The sequence below is a fragment of the Urtica dioica genome, chromosome 11 (assembly GCF_054948205.1).
Source record: "Urtica dioica subsp. dioica isolate 48M chromosome 11, U.dioica_male_clone48M_v1_H2, whole genome shotgun sequence".
NCBI classification, from domain to species: Eukaryota; Viridiplantae; Streptophyta; class Magnoliopsida; order Rosales; family Urticaceae; genus Urtica; species Urtica dioica.
This window is the reverse complement of record NC_142766.1, coordinates 9,522,193-9,537,058: the sequence shown is the minus strand read 5'-3', so window position 1 is coordinate 9,537,058 and position 14,866 is coordinate 9,522,193. Positions and strand designations below refer to the sequence as shown.

At 37.5% G+C, this 14,866-nt stretch overlaps 2 protein-coding genes across 2 annotated transcripts; one reads left to right on the top strand and one right to left on the bottom strand.

Moving 5' to 3' along the window:
- Positions 1-1,077: 1,077 nt before the first annotated feature.
- On the top strand, positions 1,078-3,901 carry SDH6 (succinate dehydrogenase subunit). Its single transcript, XM_089629729.1, has 3 exons — positions 1,078-1,325; positions 2,986-3,088; positions 3,546-3,901. The coding sequence occupies exons 1-3, from the start codon at positions 1,146-1,148 to the stop codon at positions 3,698-3,700; spliced, it is 438 nt and encodes a 145-aa protein (XP_089485855.1). The 5' UTR covers positions 1,078-1,145; the 3' UTR covers positions 3,701-3,901.
- Positions 3,902-12,808: 8,907 nt separating this feature from the next.
- On the bottom strand, positions 12,809-13,378 carry LOC149381085 (uncharacterized). Its single transcript, XM_089601280.1, has one exon. The coding sequence runs from the start codon at positions 13,376-13,378 to the stop codon at positions 12,809-12,811; it is 570 nt and encodes a 189-aa protein (XP_089457406.1).
- Positions 13,379-14,866: the final 1,488 nt, after the last annotated feature.

Below are 14,866 nucleotides of genomic sequence, written 5' to 3'. Positions count from 1 at the left end.
CTACAACTCACCCAAACAAAAAAGAAAAAAAAATCCATTGTCAGCTTTTAGCGAATCCAATCCATCTCCGTCGTCGACCAAGAAAAACCAGAAGATGAAAAAATTCAAATTTGACAGCGACGTAACTAAGCATAAAGAATTTGGGGGCGAGAACTGACTACGAGAGCAACATCGATATTGGCAAGGCCTTTTGATTCTATTATGTCGGCATTGGTGAAGAGAACGACGAGATTTATAGTCGATTCTCGGCAGCAAAGACGATGGTGTTTTCTTGTTTTGGCAGTGGGAACTTGGGGATTGCGAGTTCGAGTATGGAGGAGGCAAAAAGATTGGGTTCATCGTGGTCGTCCCTATAGAGAAAGAGAGAATTTAAAGATTTGTTGAAGAACCTGGTTGGTGAGAATGGGGCTGAGGGATTGGGGACCGAACAGATGAAAAAATATAAGGGATTTGATGGGGAAAGATTTGGGGATTTTGATTCAGTCCAGTAATAGAACTCCATTGGAGATTTCTCTATGATTTTAAGCATCCTAGGTAATAAAATCAATAATAAATGAACGAATAAATATATAACAACACATCATTTTTGTTTTTAGCAAGTTTAAATAAGGGTATTAATGTAATTTCACTCAAATACCAATTCACATGCTTGAAACGTGATCAAAGTAAAGACTTCCGTTAATAAAACTTGACAGAAGGAGATGTTTGTTACAATGTAGGATTTTAAGGTCTGTCATGTACGATTTTAGAATTAAGGGGGTGAAACGTTATCGACGTCATAGTTGAAGGAGCAATAGTGTAATTTATCCTAATATTAAATATTGAGGATCAATATGTAAAATATAGATTTTTTTAGAGTTAAATTTGACTGTGAGTTGGAATTAATAATATGAAAAACTGTATTTGCCCTAATCTCTACCCTATATCACACTTCACACCTTGTTTTATCTTTCTGCCCAACAAAGCATTTTTAGTGACAGAAAAGGCTAAAAGGTAAAATAAAATAGTTTTCAGGGATATCTTTGCACTCTTACTGTAAACTCCAGGACCATCAACAGTATATAATAGAAAAATAAATATAAACAAAATAAAATGTGAAAGCACGAGGCTCCTCTTTTTCTCATCTCAATCTGAAGACGACGAACATGGCGGTCGAAGATTCCTCATCGCAATCATTCCTTGCGAGCTTTAAGGACTTCTGGGCGGATCGATTTTCGTTCGTAGACAGCTACAACAAGTTCGTCGACCGCGAAAAACCCCTTCCGTCTTGGTCCGACGACGATGTCCACGACTTTATCGCTTCCGACCCTGTTCATGGACCCACGGTCAGTTTTTTTTCCTTCTTTCCTCTCTTCTTTCTAGGTCTCTTAATTCGATCAGCTTTTTCTGTCCCCTCAAATCGAAGAATTTGTTTCTTCCTTCTGTTAAATAGATTGAAATCCTGATACTGGGGTGTTTAAAGATTTAATATTTTTTATTGTGTTATGTGGATCCTATTTGTAAGTAGCGTGAATTTAGCAGATATAAAAATGCTTTGTTATCGTAATTTGTAGTGTCGTCAATTTCGTCATGGTAATTAGTTCCGATAGTAAATTGTGTTGATAAGTTCAAGCAGTGAGTATTGTATTGAGGTATTTTCACGTCTTTCACAAATATCTATTTATTAGTTGCTCACAGGCATTGAATCCAAAATATTTTGATATTATTACGTTATCTGTGTTGATCTGAGATCAAATTGCCTTTGTTGGGGCCTAGAATTTTTACAATGAGGAAACAAATAGAAGGGAAAGGTAAAGAATTGAGGATATGAGAGAGAGAGGGAGATTTTCCTCCCCAATTTGTGAGGGAAATAAGAACCTTGCTAGTTGTGACGTTCGTCATTCTTTTCCTCGACTTTTTTTTTCCTAAGCATTTTGATTGCTATAGCTCAATGTAATTACGTTAATTGTGCTCAAAGAAAGAAATCCTGTTGAGTAGAATATAAATGATTTTTTTTATTATTGATCCTAAGTTTCTTTTTCGATATCTGTGGTGTCATGTTTATGCCCGACTAATATCCACGAGGCTCTGGCATATTTTAATCCGAAGTTATTTCTTTATAATGAAGCAAGATCAAATCTTTGTATTTCATGTTTACAATCTAGAGAAGTGAACGCTGGGTTTGCTATCATATCATGGCACGGTTCTCATTATGTGGTTACTTCATCAGTTGGGTTTGATCCTTTGTACCTGAAATCCCTAAACATCTTAATCTCAGGCTATTCTATTGCAAATTTCTTTACCTGTAGTCCCTTCGGGAATCTAAATCGCTGAATTCCTTTTTTCCAAGCCTAGCACTCTCTTTATTCTCCCCAGCACTCTTTTTTTTATTTATTTTTATTTTTTATATCCAAACCTAGGTTCCACGCTCGTTGAGCATCATTTTCTTTGATCTATTATATATGCCGTATTATAACTTGTCCTGTTTTGAAGTTATTGTTTGCAAATTTGTACTATAGCTCCGTATTGTGTTGTTTCTAAATAGAAGCTGTAAAGATCTGTAATGGGGGATTTCGTTGACAATCCTCACAAATCATTTTCTCCACTGCTTCATGATGAGAAAAGCTTGAATTCCATTAGAATGAACACAAGAAACACAAAATTCTTCGAAAAGCTTAGGCCTTTAAATCCTAATCCAAATAACCCTGAAAATTCTTCAAAAAGCTTGGGCTTTCAATCTAAATCCAAATGACCACCAAAAACCCCCCTTTAAATGGAAATACTATTTCTATTCTAACAGCTAATTTTCACCCCCCCTAGAGCCTAACGTCCCTTTATAATTTAAGCTTCATCCTTTTCTTGGCCATTTTACGGTATTGTAGATACTCCTTCTTCTATGTTTCTTCATAAGTTACAAGTACCGAGTTTTTCTCCCTTGTCCGCTAGTTCCACGCATTAGCCAAATCTCGACAAGTTCTCAGCTGATATTATCTGTTCCTTTCACAGTTGAAGACTGTGCGAGAAGCATCAACATTTGGTGTTGCAGGGGGTGTACTTGGAGCAGTATCGACCGCAGGGATTGCATGGAAATACTCCAAGAGTGTGCATGGTAACACCTTTCTCTCTTTCACCCATAAGCTGTATGAAAATTGCCTGTTGACCCATACTTGAAATCTTATAGATTTATAATGATATTTGGAAGGAAAAAAATATATAAAAATAATCCACCTGTTAATTTCTCTCGTGTCTAAATCTCATTCCTGATTACAATGATGTTGCCCTAAACTTAATTTCTCCAAATGCTTGAACATTATTGCTGATCTAGTCACTTCAAATACTACAAATACCGAAGTCTTAATTAATACTATATTTATCCATAATTTCTGTGTCTCATATATCCGTTCACTTAATCCTGTAATTTCATATTCAAATTAAAAAATAAATTCCTTTTATTCTCATTTAGTTAAACAACTCACTGACATACGAAAAGAAATAAAGAACCTGTTGATGCACATAGCTAATGATAATATCTCAACCCTTATGTACAACGGCTATGCATTTGACAGGAACCGGGCTATCCTTCCTAGCTGGGGGTGTTTTCGGTTTCACGTTTGGATCAGAAGTCGCAAACCACGCGTTTCAACTCTACAAGTTAGACACTGTGGCTGCGCAGACCAAGTTCTTGGAGTGGTGGGAGAACAAGTGTGACCGGCGGTTTTAAATCTTCAACATAAGAAACGTGTGGGCGTCCGTTATTTACTTTCTATCTGCGGAATAAAAATTGAAAAGCAAATGTGCTCAAATTGTAGTAATTTTAACTGCATTAGCTTTCAGGTAGATTGTGTTTGTTGGTGTTTTTTCCCCTCTTATATTCTCAAAAATAAATTTAAAAACAATAGATTGCAACTTTTTTTCTTTTGAACTAGTAAAGTTATGCTGCCCCAAGTATAAGGACAATTCCTTTTGACATACTTTTTACTTTCATTCAAACATGTAGAAAATCGTATATTTTTAGTCTATATTGTTAGCTAGAATATCTCCTAGTTAGATCAGATATTGTGATACGTATTTAGTTATATCAGATAGTGTAGTGTATGTTAGATACGTATTCCTACTTTTATGCATTATTTGTTTAACCTGTATCTATTTAACTAAGCCAATTTGGCTGAGATCAATATACAAAAATTATTCCTTCCAAACATACATCGTATCAAAGCGTACGCTCGAAACCAATCCTATGGAAAAAGCACTGACCAACCAAAAATCCTCCTCCTCAATCACTTAAGCAAACAACATGGAGACATCTCAGTCGTCCGTTCATTCTTTTATGCTCATCACAGGACAAAGACTGAATGGAAGGAATTTTTTGGATTTGTCATAATCAGTGAAGCTTGCAATTGACGGGAGGGGAAAATTAGGATACCGAACTGGAAGGAGAAGATGACTACAATGCCTGGAGATCTAAAAACTCGCTTGTAATGGCCTGGCTGCTCAACTCGATGGACGTGTTGATTGCAAAGCCTCATCTGTTCATGAAGACGGCAAACGAAATCTGGGTATCAGTCAGAGAGACGTATTCGGATCTGGGCAACTCATCTCAAATCTTCGAATTGAAGAAGAAGTTAAGGCAGTCCAAACAAGGAGGAAGAGACGTGACCACCTACTACAATGAGATGGTGTCTCTGTGCAGGAGTTGGACCAATGCCATGATGACACGTGGGAGAGCTCGGCTGACTATGCTCGACAACAAAAACGCGAAGAAAACGATCGTGTATACATTCCTTGCTGGTGTAAATAGGGATCTTGACGAAGTAAAAGGAAGAATTCCAGGAAGACATCCGCTGCCGTCAATGAGAGAAGTCTTCTCCGAAATTCGGTTGGAAGAAAACAGAAGAAAGATCATGATTAACACCAGCGCAGAATCTACGAGCCAAACAGAATCGTCCGCTCTCTTCACCCAAGGGAATGGACAAGAAGGAGAAAAGAAGAAGCCTTGGTGCGATCACTGCAAAAAGCTGTGGCACACGAGAGAAAATTGCTGGAAACTTCACGGGTAACAAGTCAACTCAGACTACAACTGAAACTTCTCAAGAAGAACAAGTCAACTCAGAGCAGCCGACTTTCACAAAGGATCAGATCGAGCAGCTCATGAAACTTCTACAACTATCCAAAAAATCCAACCTTGACAGTCCCTCATGTTCTTTCGCACAAAATGGTAAAATTGTATCTATTCCATCCTCCTTGTGTTCAAAATACAAACACACATGGATCATCGATTTAGGTGCAAGTGATCACATGACAGGAAATTCCAACTTTTTTTCAACATATAAACCTTGTGCTGGCTATTAGAAAAGTTAGGATTGCTAATGGAACCCTTTTAGTAGTTGCAGGATTAGGAAATATCAATATTTCTATCTCTCTGCCGTTATCTAAAGTGCTACATGTTCCAAACCTGTCCAGTAATCTTTTCTCTATCAGCAAGATAATAAAAGCCCTGAATTGTAGTGCAACCTTTTACCCATCTTATTTTGTATTTCAGGAACTGGATTAAGGGAAGACGACTGGCAGTGCTGGAGAATGTGACGGACTCTATATCCTACAGGGAGGGACGAACTCAAATAAGGGAGGTCAAGAGAGTTCTTGCCTGAACATTGCTTCAAGTCCAAGTAATAATGAGATTTATTTACTGCATTTTCGCTTCGAACATTGCTTCTAGTCTTCATTGTGAAATCTGTGCATTAGCAAAGCATCATAATAACTCTTATCCACCCAGGGAATATAAACCAACTAAACCATTCTCACTGATTCATAGTGATATATGGGGTGCATCTAGAGTACCAACATGCACTGGAAAAAGATGGTTTATAATCTAAATTGATGATCATACACGAGCAACTTGGGGTTCCTTACTAAAAGAAAAATCATATGTAGAAAATGTTTTCAAAAAATTCTATAGTATGATTCAAACTCAGTTTAATACTCAAATACAAATGGTTAGGAGTGCTAATGGACGAGAATACTTTGCAAAAACCTTAAACACTTTTTTTTTTGAAGAAAAGGGAATTATTCACCAAAGCTCATGTGTTGACACACCACCACAAAATGGCATCGCTGAAAGAAAGAACATACACATCCTACAGGTCACTCGTGCATTAATGTTTTCAACAAAAATTCCAAATTACCTTTGGGGAGACAGTGTTCTTCATGCTACATATCTTATAAATCGCATGCCCTGTAAGGTTTTGTCTTTTTAAACACCAATCAGCCTTCTTCAAAAAGAATTTCCAAAATCAAGTGTTTCAATCTATGCCTTTAAAGATATTTGGGTGCATTGAGTTTATTCGAAACCCTAACAGAAATGCAAGTAAACTCGATTATAAAGGAAAAAAATTGTGTTTTTTGGGATAGCCCCAACTCAAATAGGGTACAAATGTTTTGACCCATCTACACAGAAAACCATCATTACAATGGACACTGATAACATACCGTTTTTTACCACTCATCTTCAGGGGGAGAGTCAATGTGAAGATTCACTTAATGATTTCCTTTTTTTTAAATTTTGAAGACAATAATCCAATGCTCGTAAAAATAAATCAGAAAACAGAAACAATAGAAAACACATAAAATATTGATGTTAAAAACCAATATGATATCGAGTCAACGATTTTTATTAAAGAAACTGAACCAAGTATCACAACACCAGAAAATAAATCTCAAGAGGACAGTTACAATAATCGGGCAAGTAGTCTGTTTGAAAGAACTTATTTGAGGAAAGCTCCAACTGAAGATATAGAAGCTGTCACATCTCCGGCAAGCCAATAATCCGAACCGGAAAAAGATAATGAAATCAGTATGTCCACCTCTAAACCTAACTCTAAACCTGATTTACCGATTGCTCCTAGGAAAGAAAAACGTGCATGTACTAAATACCTTCTATATCCTACCTCATCATATGTCTCATATTCTAAACTCTCATCTGCTTATTCCACTTTCACCACAAATATATCCGAAATTGTTATTCCTAGTGATGTTCAGGAGGCATTAGCTCAACCAGAGTGGAAGAAGGCTGTCTTTGAGGAGATAGAAGTTCTTGAGAAGAATTAGACTTGGTATGTGGAGGAGCTGCCTAAGGGAAGACCCATAGTCGGCTGCAAATGGGTATTCATACTGAAATTTAAAGCTGATGGTACTCTTGAACGTCTCAAAGCGCGACTTATGGCCAAAGGGTTTACTCAGACTTACGGAATAGATTATATAGAAACATTATCACCAGTTGCTAAACTAAATACTGTAAGAACTCTGTTATCTATTGCAGCAAACTATGGTTGGCCACTGAGACAATTCGATGTGAAAAATGCATTCCTTAATGAAAAGCTTGAAGAAGAAGTCTACATGAGTCCACCGCCCAGATTCGAAGACAGCTTCAACTCTTAAGTTTGTAGGCTGGAGAATGCATTGTACGGGCTCAAGCAGTACCGCATGCTTGGTTTGACCAGTTCACCCAGTTTGTAAAAGGGCAGGGGTACAGTCAACCACATTCCGATCATACCATGTTCACAAAGTTCTCGAATGAAAATAAGATCTTGGTGCTGATCGTATACATAAATGACATAATTCTCACATGAGATGACATGGAGAATTGAAACTCTTGAAGGAAAAACTTGCAAAGGAGTTTGAAGTGAAAGACTTGGGAGAAATGAAGTACTTCTTAGGTAATGGAAGTTGCAAGATCGAAGCAGGGTATCGCTGTCTCTCAAAGAAAATACATCCTAGATCTCCTGAGGGATACTGGAATGAACGGGTGTTGGCCTACTAAAACTCCCATAGATCCAAACCAAAAGCTTGGAAATATCGAAAAATGGAGTTCCAGTGAATGTTCAACAGTATCAGAGACTAGTAGGAAGTTTAATTTACTTAACACACGCAAGGCCCGACATTTTATGGTGAGCCTAGTAAGTCAGTTTATGCATAGTCCATGTGAGGAGCATCTTGAAGCCATAAACCAAATTCTAAGATACTTGAAGAGTTGTCCAAGAAAATGGTTGTTGAAGAAGAACGAAACCAAGGCTGTAGAGGCATTTACAGACGCAGATTGGGCTAGCTCATTTAACCGGAAGAATACTTCAGGCTATTGCACCTATGTGTGGGGAAATCTAGTTACTTGGTGGAGTAAAAAACAAAATGTGATGTCAAAAAGTAGCACCGAGGAAGAATTCAGATCAATGGCAAATGGCACATGTGAACTGTTATGGATAAAATGGGTACTTGAAGACCTTCGGGAAACAGCCCAACTACCTCTACGATTATTCTGCGACATCAAGACAGCCATAAGCATAGTGCAAAATTCAGTACAACACGATCGCACTAAACACATAGATATTGATCGACATTTCATAAATGAGAAGATGGAGGCTGGGATAATCTGTACTCCGTTCGTCATAACCAAGGAGCAAACAACAGATATCTTGATGAAAGAGCTATTTAGGCCAATGTTTGAATTTCTTGTAAACAAGTTGGACATGTATGATATATATGCAACAACTTGAGGGGAGTGTAGAAAATCGCATATTTTTAGTCTATATTGTTAGCTAGAATATCTCCTAGTTAGTTAGATCACATATTGTTAGATACATATTTAGTTATATCAGATAGTGTATCTAGTGTTAGATACGTACTCCTACTTTTTCCAATTTTGTTTAACATGTATTTATTTAACTAAGCCAATTTGGCTAAGATCAATACACAAAAATTATTTGTTCCAAACGTACGAAATATGATAGCAATACTCTTTCCTCGAGTATGTAAGAGAATAATGAAAGCTTATGGTATGAACCGATATTTTATTATGAGCCTTAAGCACTGCTTAAATAGGCGAGATACAATCAGTTACAATCTAGGAAATCTCGGAAAGAATAAGCTAACTAATGCTAGAATATCTAACTAACTAAATATAGAATATACACAATAACAACTCCTATTCTACCGAGTAAATACAGAATATTTACAATATTAATTACAGATTTCTTCACTCCCCCTCAAGTTGGCAAGTATATATCAAACATGCCTAACTTGGAAATTATCTTCTCAAATACTGGTCGAAAAAGTCCCTTTGTGAGGATGTCTGCAATCTGATCGGCTGTTCCCACAAAAGGAATACAAATGATGCCAGCATCTAGATTCTCCTTTATGAAATGTCGGTCCACTTCAACATGTTTTGTACGATCATGTTGAACTGGATTATGAGCAATGCTTATTGCTGCTTTGTTGTTGCAAAACAGCTTCATTGGTAGGTCAATCTCCATCTTCAATTCTTCAAGCACTCTTCTTATCCACAGTAGCTCGCATACGCCATTAGCCATCGACCGATACTCTGCCTCAGCACTGCTTCTTGCCACCATGCCTTATTTCTTGTTTCTCCATGTCACGAGGTTACCCCATACGTATGTACAATACCCGGAAGTGGATCTTCTATCCACATCGGATCCTGCATAGTCAGCATCGGTGAAGGCTTCTACTTCTTTCTTCCCTCCTTTTCTGAACAAGAGACCTTTTCCGGGGCAGCTCTTCAGGTAGCGTAGTATCCGGTTCGCAGCTTCAAGATGTTCCTCGAAAGGGCAGTGCATGAACTGACTTATCATGCTCACAGCAAAGGCAATGTCCGACCTTGTGTGTGATAAGTATATAAGCCTGCCCACTAGTCGTTGGTACTGCTGCGTATTGACAGGAACTCCCTCCTTGATATTCCCCAGCTTCAGGTTTGGATCTATCGGAGTGTCGGTCGGTTTACACGCACTCATTCCAGTATCTTGAAGCAAATCAAGAATGTACTTCCGCTGTGACACTGCGATTCCTTCTTTGGACCGAGCGATCTCCATTCCCAGAAAATATCGCATTTCTCCCAAGTCCTTTACTTCAAATTCAGTGGCAAGCTTCATCTTCAATTTCTCCATTTCTTTCAGATAATTTCCTGTAAGAATTATGTCATCCACATAAACAATCAAAATTGACATTTTACTGTCATTTGAGTGTTTAATGAAGAGGGTATGATGTGATTGAGATTGCTTGTAGTCTTGTCGCTTCACGAACTGAGTGAACCTGTCAAACCAGGCTCTTGGAGATTGTTTCAGCCCATACAATGCCTTCTCCAATCTGCAAACATTAGAGCCGAATTTCTCCTCAAATCCCGGAGGGGGACTCATATAGACTTCTTCCTCAAGTTTCCCGTTAAGGAAAGCATTCTTCACGTCCGGCTGTTTGAGAGACCAGTCTAGGTTTGCAGCAATAGAGAGCGAAATCCTTACTGTGTTTAACTTTGCAATCGGAGCAAATGTCTCCATGTAGTCGATGCCATAGGTTTGCGTATAGCCCTTAGTAACCAACCTTGCTTTGTAGCGTTCTAGACTCCCATCAGCATTGAACTTTGGTGTGAACACCCATCGGCAGCCCACAATCGGTTTCCCTTAAGGCAACTCTTCAACCTTCCATGTTTGATTCTTCGCAAGAGCATTCATTTCTTCCATCACAGCCACCCTCCATTTTGGTTCAGATAAGGCTTCTTGAATAGTTTTAAGGACAACAATGGAGGACACATTTGTGGTAAAGGCATTGGAAGACATGGATAGATGATGGTTAGAGACATAGTTGGACATTGGATATATGGGATGCATGGTGCAAGATCTTTTTTCTTTTCTCAAGGCTACAGGGAGATCAGAGTCAGAGTCTACCTTTTCCTTACCTTTTTCAGAAACTTCCACCGGTTCGGGTTCATGGTCGGCTGAGGGAGCAGTGATGTTCTCTATCTCTTGATTCCTGATCCTCTTTGTATAAAATTTGTCATATAGTTTCTTATTTTTTATTTCTCCGAGATTGTGAGGTGGTTCTTGACTTGTATCTATAGAAACATCAATTTTATCTATAGAGACATTTTCTTCAAAATTTTTATCCAAAACATGATCAATACTCGGATTAGGAATACTCGGATTAGGTATATTTTCAGATTCAATTCCGACCCTATTATCACCAATTTCATCAATTTTAAGAAAATCTAGGCCTAAACTATTTGTAGTGTCTTCATTTTGTTTCTCCCCCTGAAGATCACTACTAAAAAAGGCTTCATTTTCAAAAAAGACAACATCCATGGTAATAAATATATTTCGAGTCGTAGGATCAAAACATTTATACCCTTTTTGTGTAGGTGGAGCACCTAAGAAAACACATTTTTTCCCTTTTGGATCAAGTTTACTTGCGGTCATGTCTGGATTTTTTTTATAAAAACCGTGCATCCAAAAATTTTCAATGGCAAGGAGTTAATGGTACGAGAGTTAGGAAAATATTTTGAAAACACATCAATAGGAGTTTTAAAATCCAAAATTTTTGAAGGCATGCGATTTATAAGATATGTTGCATGAAGAAGGGCATCTCCCCAAAGATATTTGGGTATTTTTGTTGAAAACATAATCGATCTTGTTACCTCGAGAAGATGCCTATTTTTTCTTTCCGTTATGGCATTTTGAGCTGGAGTGTCAGTACAAGAACAATGATGAATGACACCTTTCTCATCAAATTTTTTTTGTAAAGTTTTCGAAAAATACTCTCGACCATTATCACTTCTTATCATTTTAATTTGTGCACTATATTGAGTTTGTACCATATTAAAAAAGGTTTTAAAAATGGTTTCAACCTCATTTTTTTCTTTAAGCAAGTAAACCCAACTTATCCTAGTGTGATCATCAATTATCTTCATAAACCACCTCTTTTCTTTTAATGTAGATACTCGAGAAGGTCCCCAAATATCACTATGAATTAGTGAAAATGGAGAAGTAAGAGTATAAAACCGTGTAGGATAACGTTTTTTGTGATGTTTGGCTAAAGCACATATATCACAATGAAATGAAGAAGGATCTTTATTTAAAAAAAGAGTAGGATACAACCTTTTTAAATATGAAAAACTAGGATGTCCTAGTCTAAAATGCATCAAATACACTTGTTTATTATTCATCGGAAAAGAAAAAATTTGAAAACAAGAAGTCTTTTGACCTATTTTATTCACGTCCGATCCATCTTCAAGATAATAAAGACCATCATGTTCCTCAGCACTGCCAATCATCCTCCCCGTTGTTAGTTCCTGAAAAACACAAGAATCTGGTAAGAAAATAGCACGACAATTTAGCTCTTTTGTGATTTTTTTCACTGACACAAGGTTACAGGCTAAACTTGGAACATGAAGGACTTTAGATAGAGAGATATTTGATATTTTTACACTTCCTATTCCTGCAATTGGTGTAAGAGTACCATTTGCAACTTTAACCTTTTTATTCCCCGCACAAGGTTTATAGGATAGAAAAAGACGAGAATTTCCGGTCATGTGATCTGTTGCACCTGAATCAATGACCCAAATATTATTTTCTTTTGGGCATAAAAAGGTAGATAGGGAACCTGCGAAGGAACACGAGGGAATATCAGAGTTTGAAGCCTTTTGAGAGAGTTGGAGGAGTTTTAGAAGCTGGTCTATCTGAGCCTTGGTGAAAGGTGGCTGTTCGGGTTGAACTGATTGCTCTTGAGAGGAATCGACCATGTTAGCTTGTAAGGCTATTTCCTTCTTCGTTTTGTACCCGGCCGGTTTTCCATGTATCTTCCAACAAGTCTCTTTTGTGTGCCAATATTTCTTGCAATGGTCGCACCACGGCTTCTTCTTCTCCTCATTTTCTCGGGTAAACAAGGCTGATGTCTCTGCTGTCAGATCAGTAGCTTCTCCACTACCACGCATGATCTTCTTCCTGTTCTCTTCAATTCTGACTTTCGAGAAGACTTCTCGGATTGAGGTCAGCGGTCATCTCCCGAGAATTCTTCCCTTGACTTCATCAAGATCTCGATTTACACCTGCTAAAAACACATACACACGGTCATTTTCTTCCCTCTTCTTCTGTTTGGCACAATCGGCTTTACTCTCCCAGGTATCTTCGTTGTATTGATCCAACTCCTGCCATAGCGCAACCATCTCGTTATAGTAGGTTGTCACATCTCGACCAAACTTCCTGGATTGCCATAGCTTTGTCTTCAACTCGAAGACCTGCAAAGCATTCTCTCGATCAGAGTATGTTTCTCTGACCGAGTCCCATACCTCTTTGGCGGTCTTCAAGAACATATGCGGTTTGGCTATTGAGGCCTCCATCAAATTGAGCAGCCACACCATAACCAATGAGTTCTCTGACCTCCAGATGGTATATCCTTCATCTCCCTCCTTCGGCTGCTTGACTTCACCTGTTAGGTATCCAAGCTTTCCTCTTCCGTCAATGGCAAGCTTCACGGATTGGGCCCACTCCAAGAAATTCTGTCCAGTTAATCTATGCCATGTGATGAGCATAGACGAATGAACTGTTGATGGTTGGGAAATTTCCATGGAGGAAGAGGAATGAGTGTTTTTTGTTTTACTGTTTATTGGTTTTTCCATAAGGGAATCGCTCTGATACCATGAAAGCTTATGGTATGAACCAATATTTTATTATGAGCCTTAAGCACTGCTTAAATAGGCGAGATACAATCAGTTACAATCTAGGAAATCTCGGAAAGAATAAGCTAACTAATGCTAGAATATCTAACTAACTAAATATAGAATATACACAATAACAACTCCTATTCTACCGAGTAAATACAAAATATTTACAATATTAATTACAGATCTCTTCAAATAAAAAGAGTGAAAATTCAGTGGATATCTCTTTTGGCATTTGAGAAATTTTATTATATTATGCCTAAAAGCTCGAAAGGTTAAAACTGAAACTTTGAGAGCTGAATAATAAGACACTCATGTTGCATGGCACGCTTCGGTAAAAGGAAGACAATATTGCACACCCTAATCATCAAGTAAAAAAAAACAATCGAAATATTGTACAATCATATGGGATGGGGAAATTGACAGCAATAATAACAATTGTTTGTCACTTACCAAAAATCAACCAAAATACAAATATTGACACATCTAGTACCAAATGTCTCACAGAATCAACTAGTTCATGACCGATTTGATACTAGATGTGTCAATATATGGGTTTTGATTGATTTTTTATAATTGTCAAGCAAATAGTATTATTGCTGTCAATTTCCCTATGGGATTCCTTGCCTACCGATTCAAATTCAATTGCAAACCGAGGTACTACGATGATATCTATTTTTATTATGCACATTTTTGATAATCAACAAGATAAAAGTCAATAAAAATGCCGATTAATAGATAAATCATTGTTATTATAGAAATAAGATAAATTAGGACGCTATAATCAATCAGAAAATTATTAAGGCATAATATTTTAATATTAATAAAACATAAGCTACGGGCCAGGCCTATTTTTCAAGCTCAAGAGAGGCCGGGCCGAAATCCTTTTATCCGAGGGTCCGGCCGGGCCTAAGGGATAGGACCTTAGGCCCAACACAAGACAACCTTCCAGGTTGAGGTCCGGCTCCGGTCTCGGGCTTATAAAAGGCCTAAATTGGACCTCATAAAGCTAAAACTAGAATCATTAAAATAAACTAATAAACAAATAATTTTAATTCAAAATAACAAACTATTTAATAAAAAATTATATCATGAATAATAAAATTTAAATTATGTGTCAAAAACACTTTTTATACATAAAAACATAAGTTTTAAACAAAAACAAAATGTTTTTTTTATATAAAAGTTCTTGGGCCCGAAGCAGGCCCAGGTTGGGCTCTTTTGAGGGCCTGGGCCACCCGGGCTTGAGGGATTATATCCTAAACCCAAACCCAAACCAGACCCTTCAACGTGTTCGATTCAACTCAGACTTTCCGAAAAAGGCCGGGCTGACTCAGAACCTCTAAAAAAGAGGATCGGGCCTATTAGTCCACTGGACCCAATTAACAACATAAA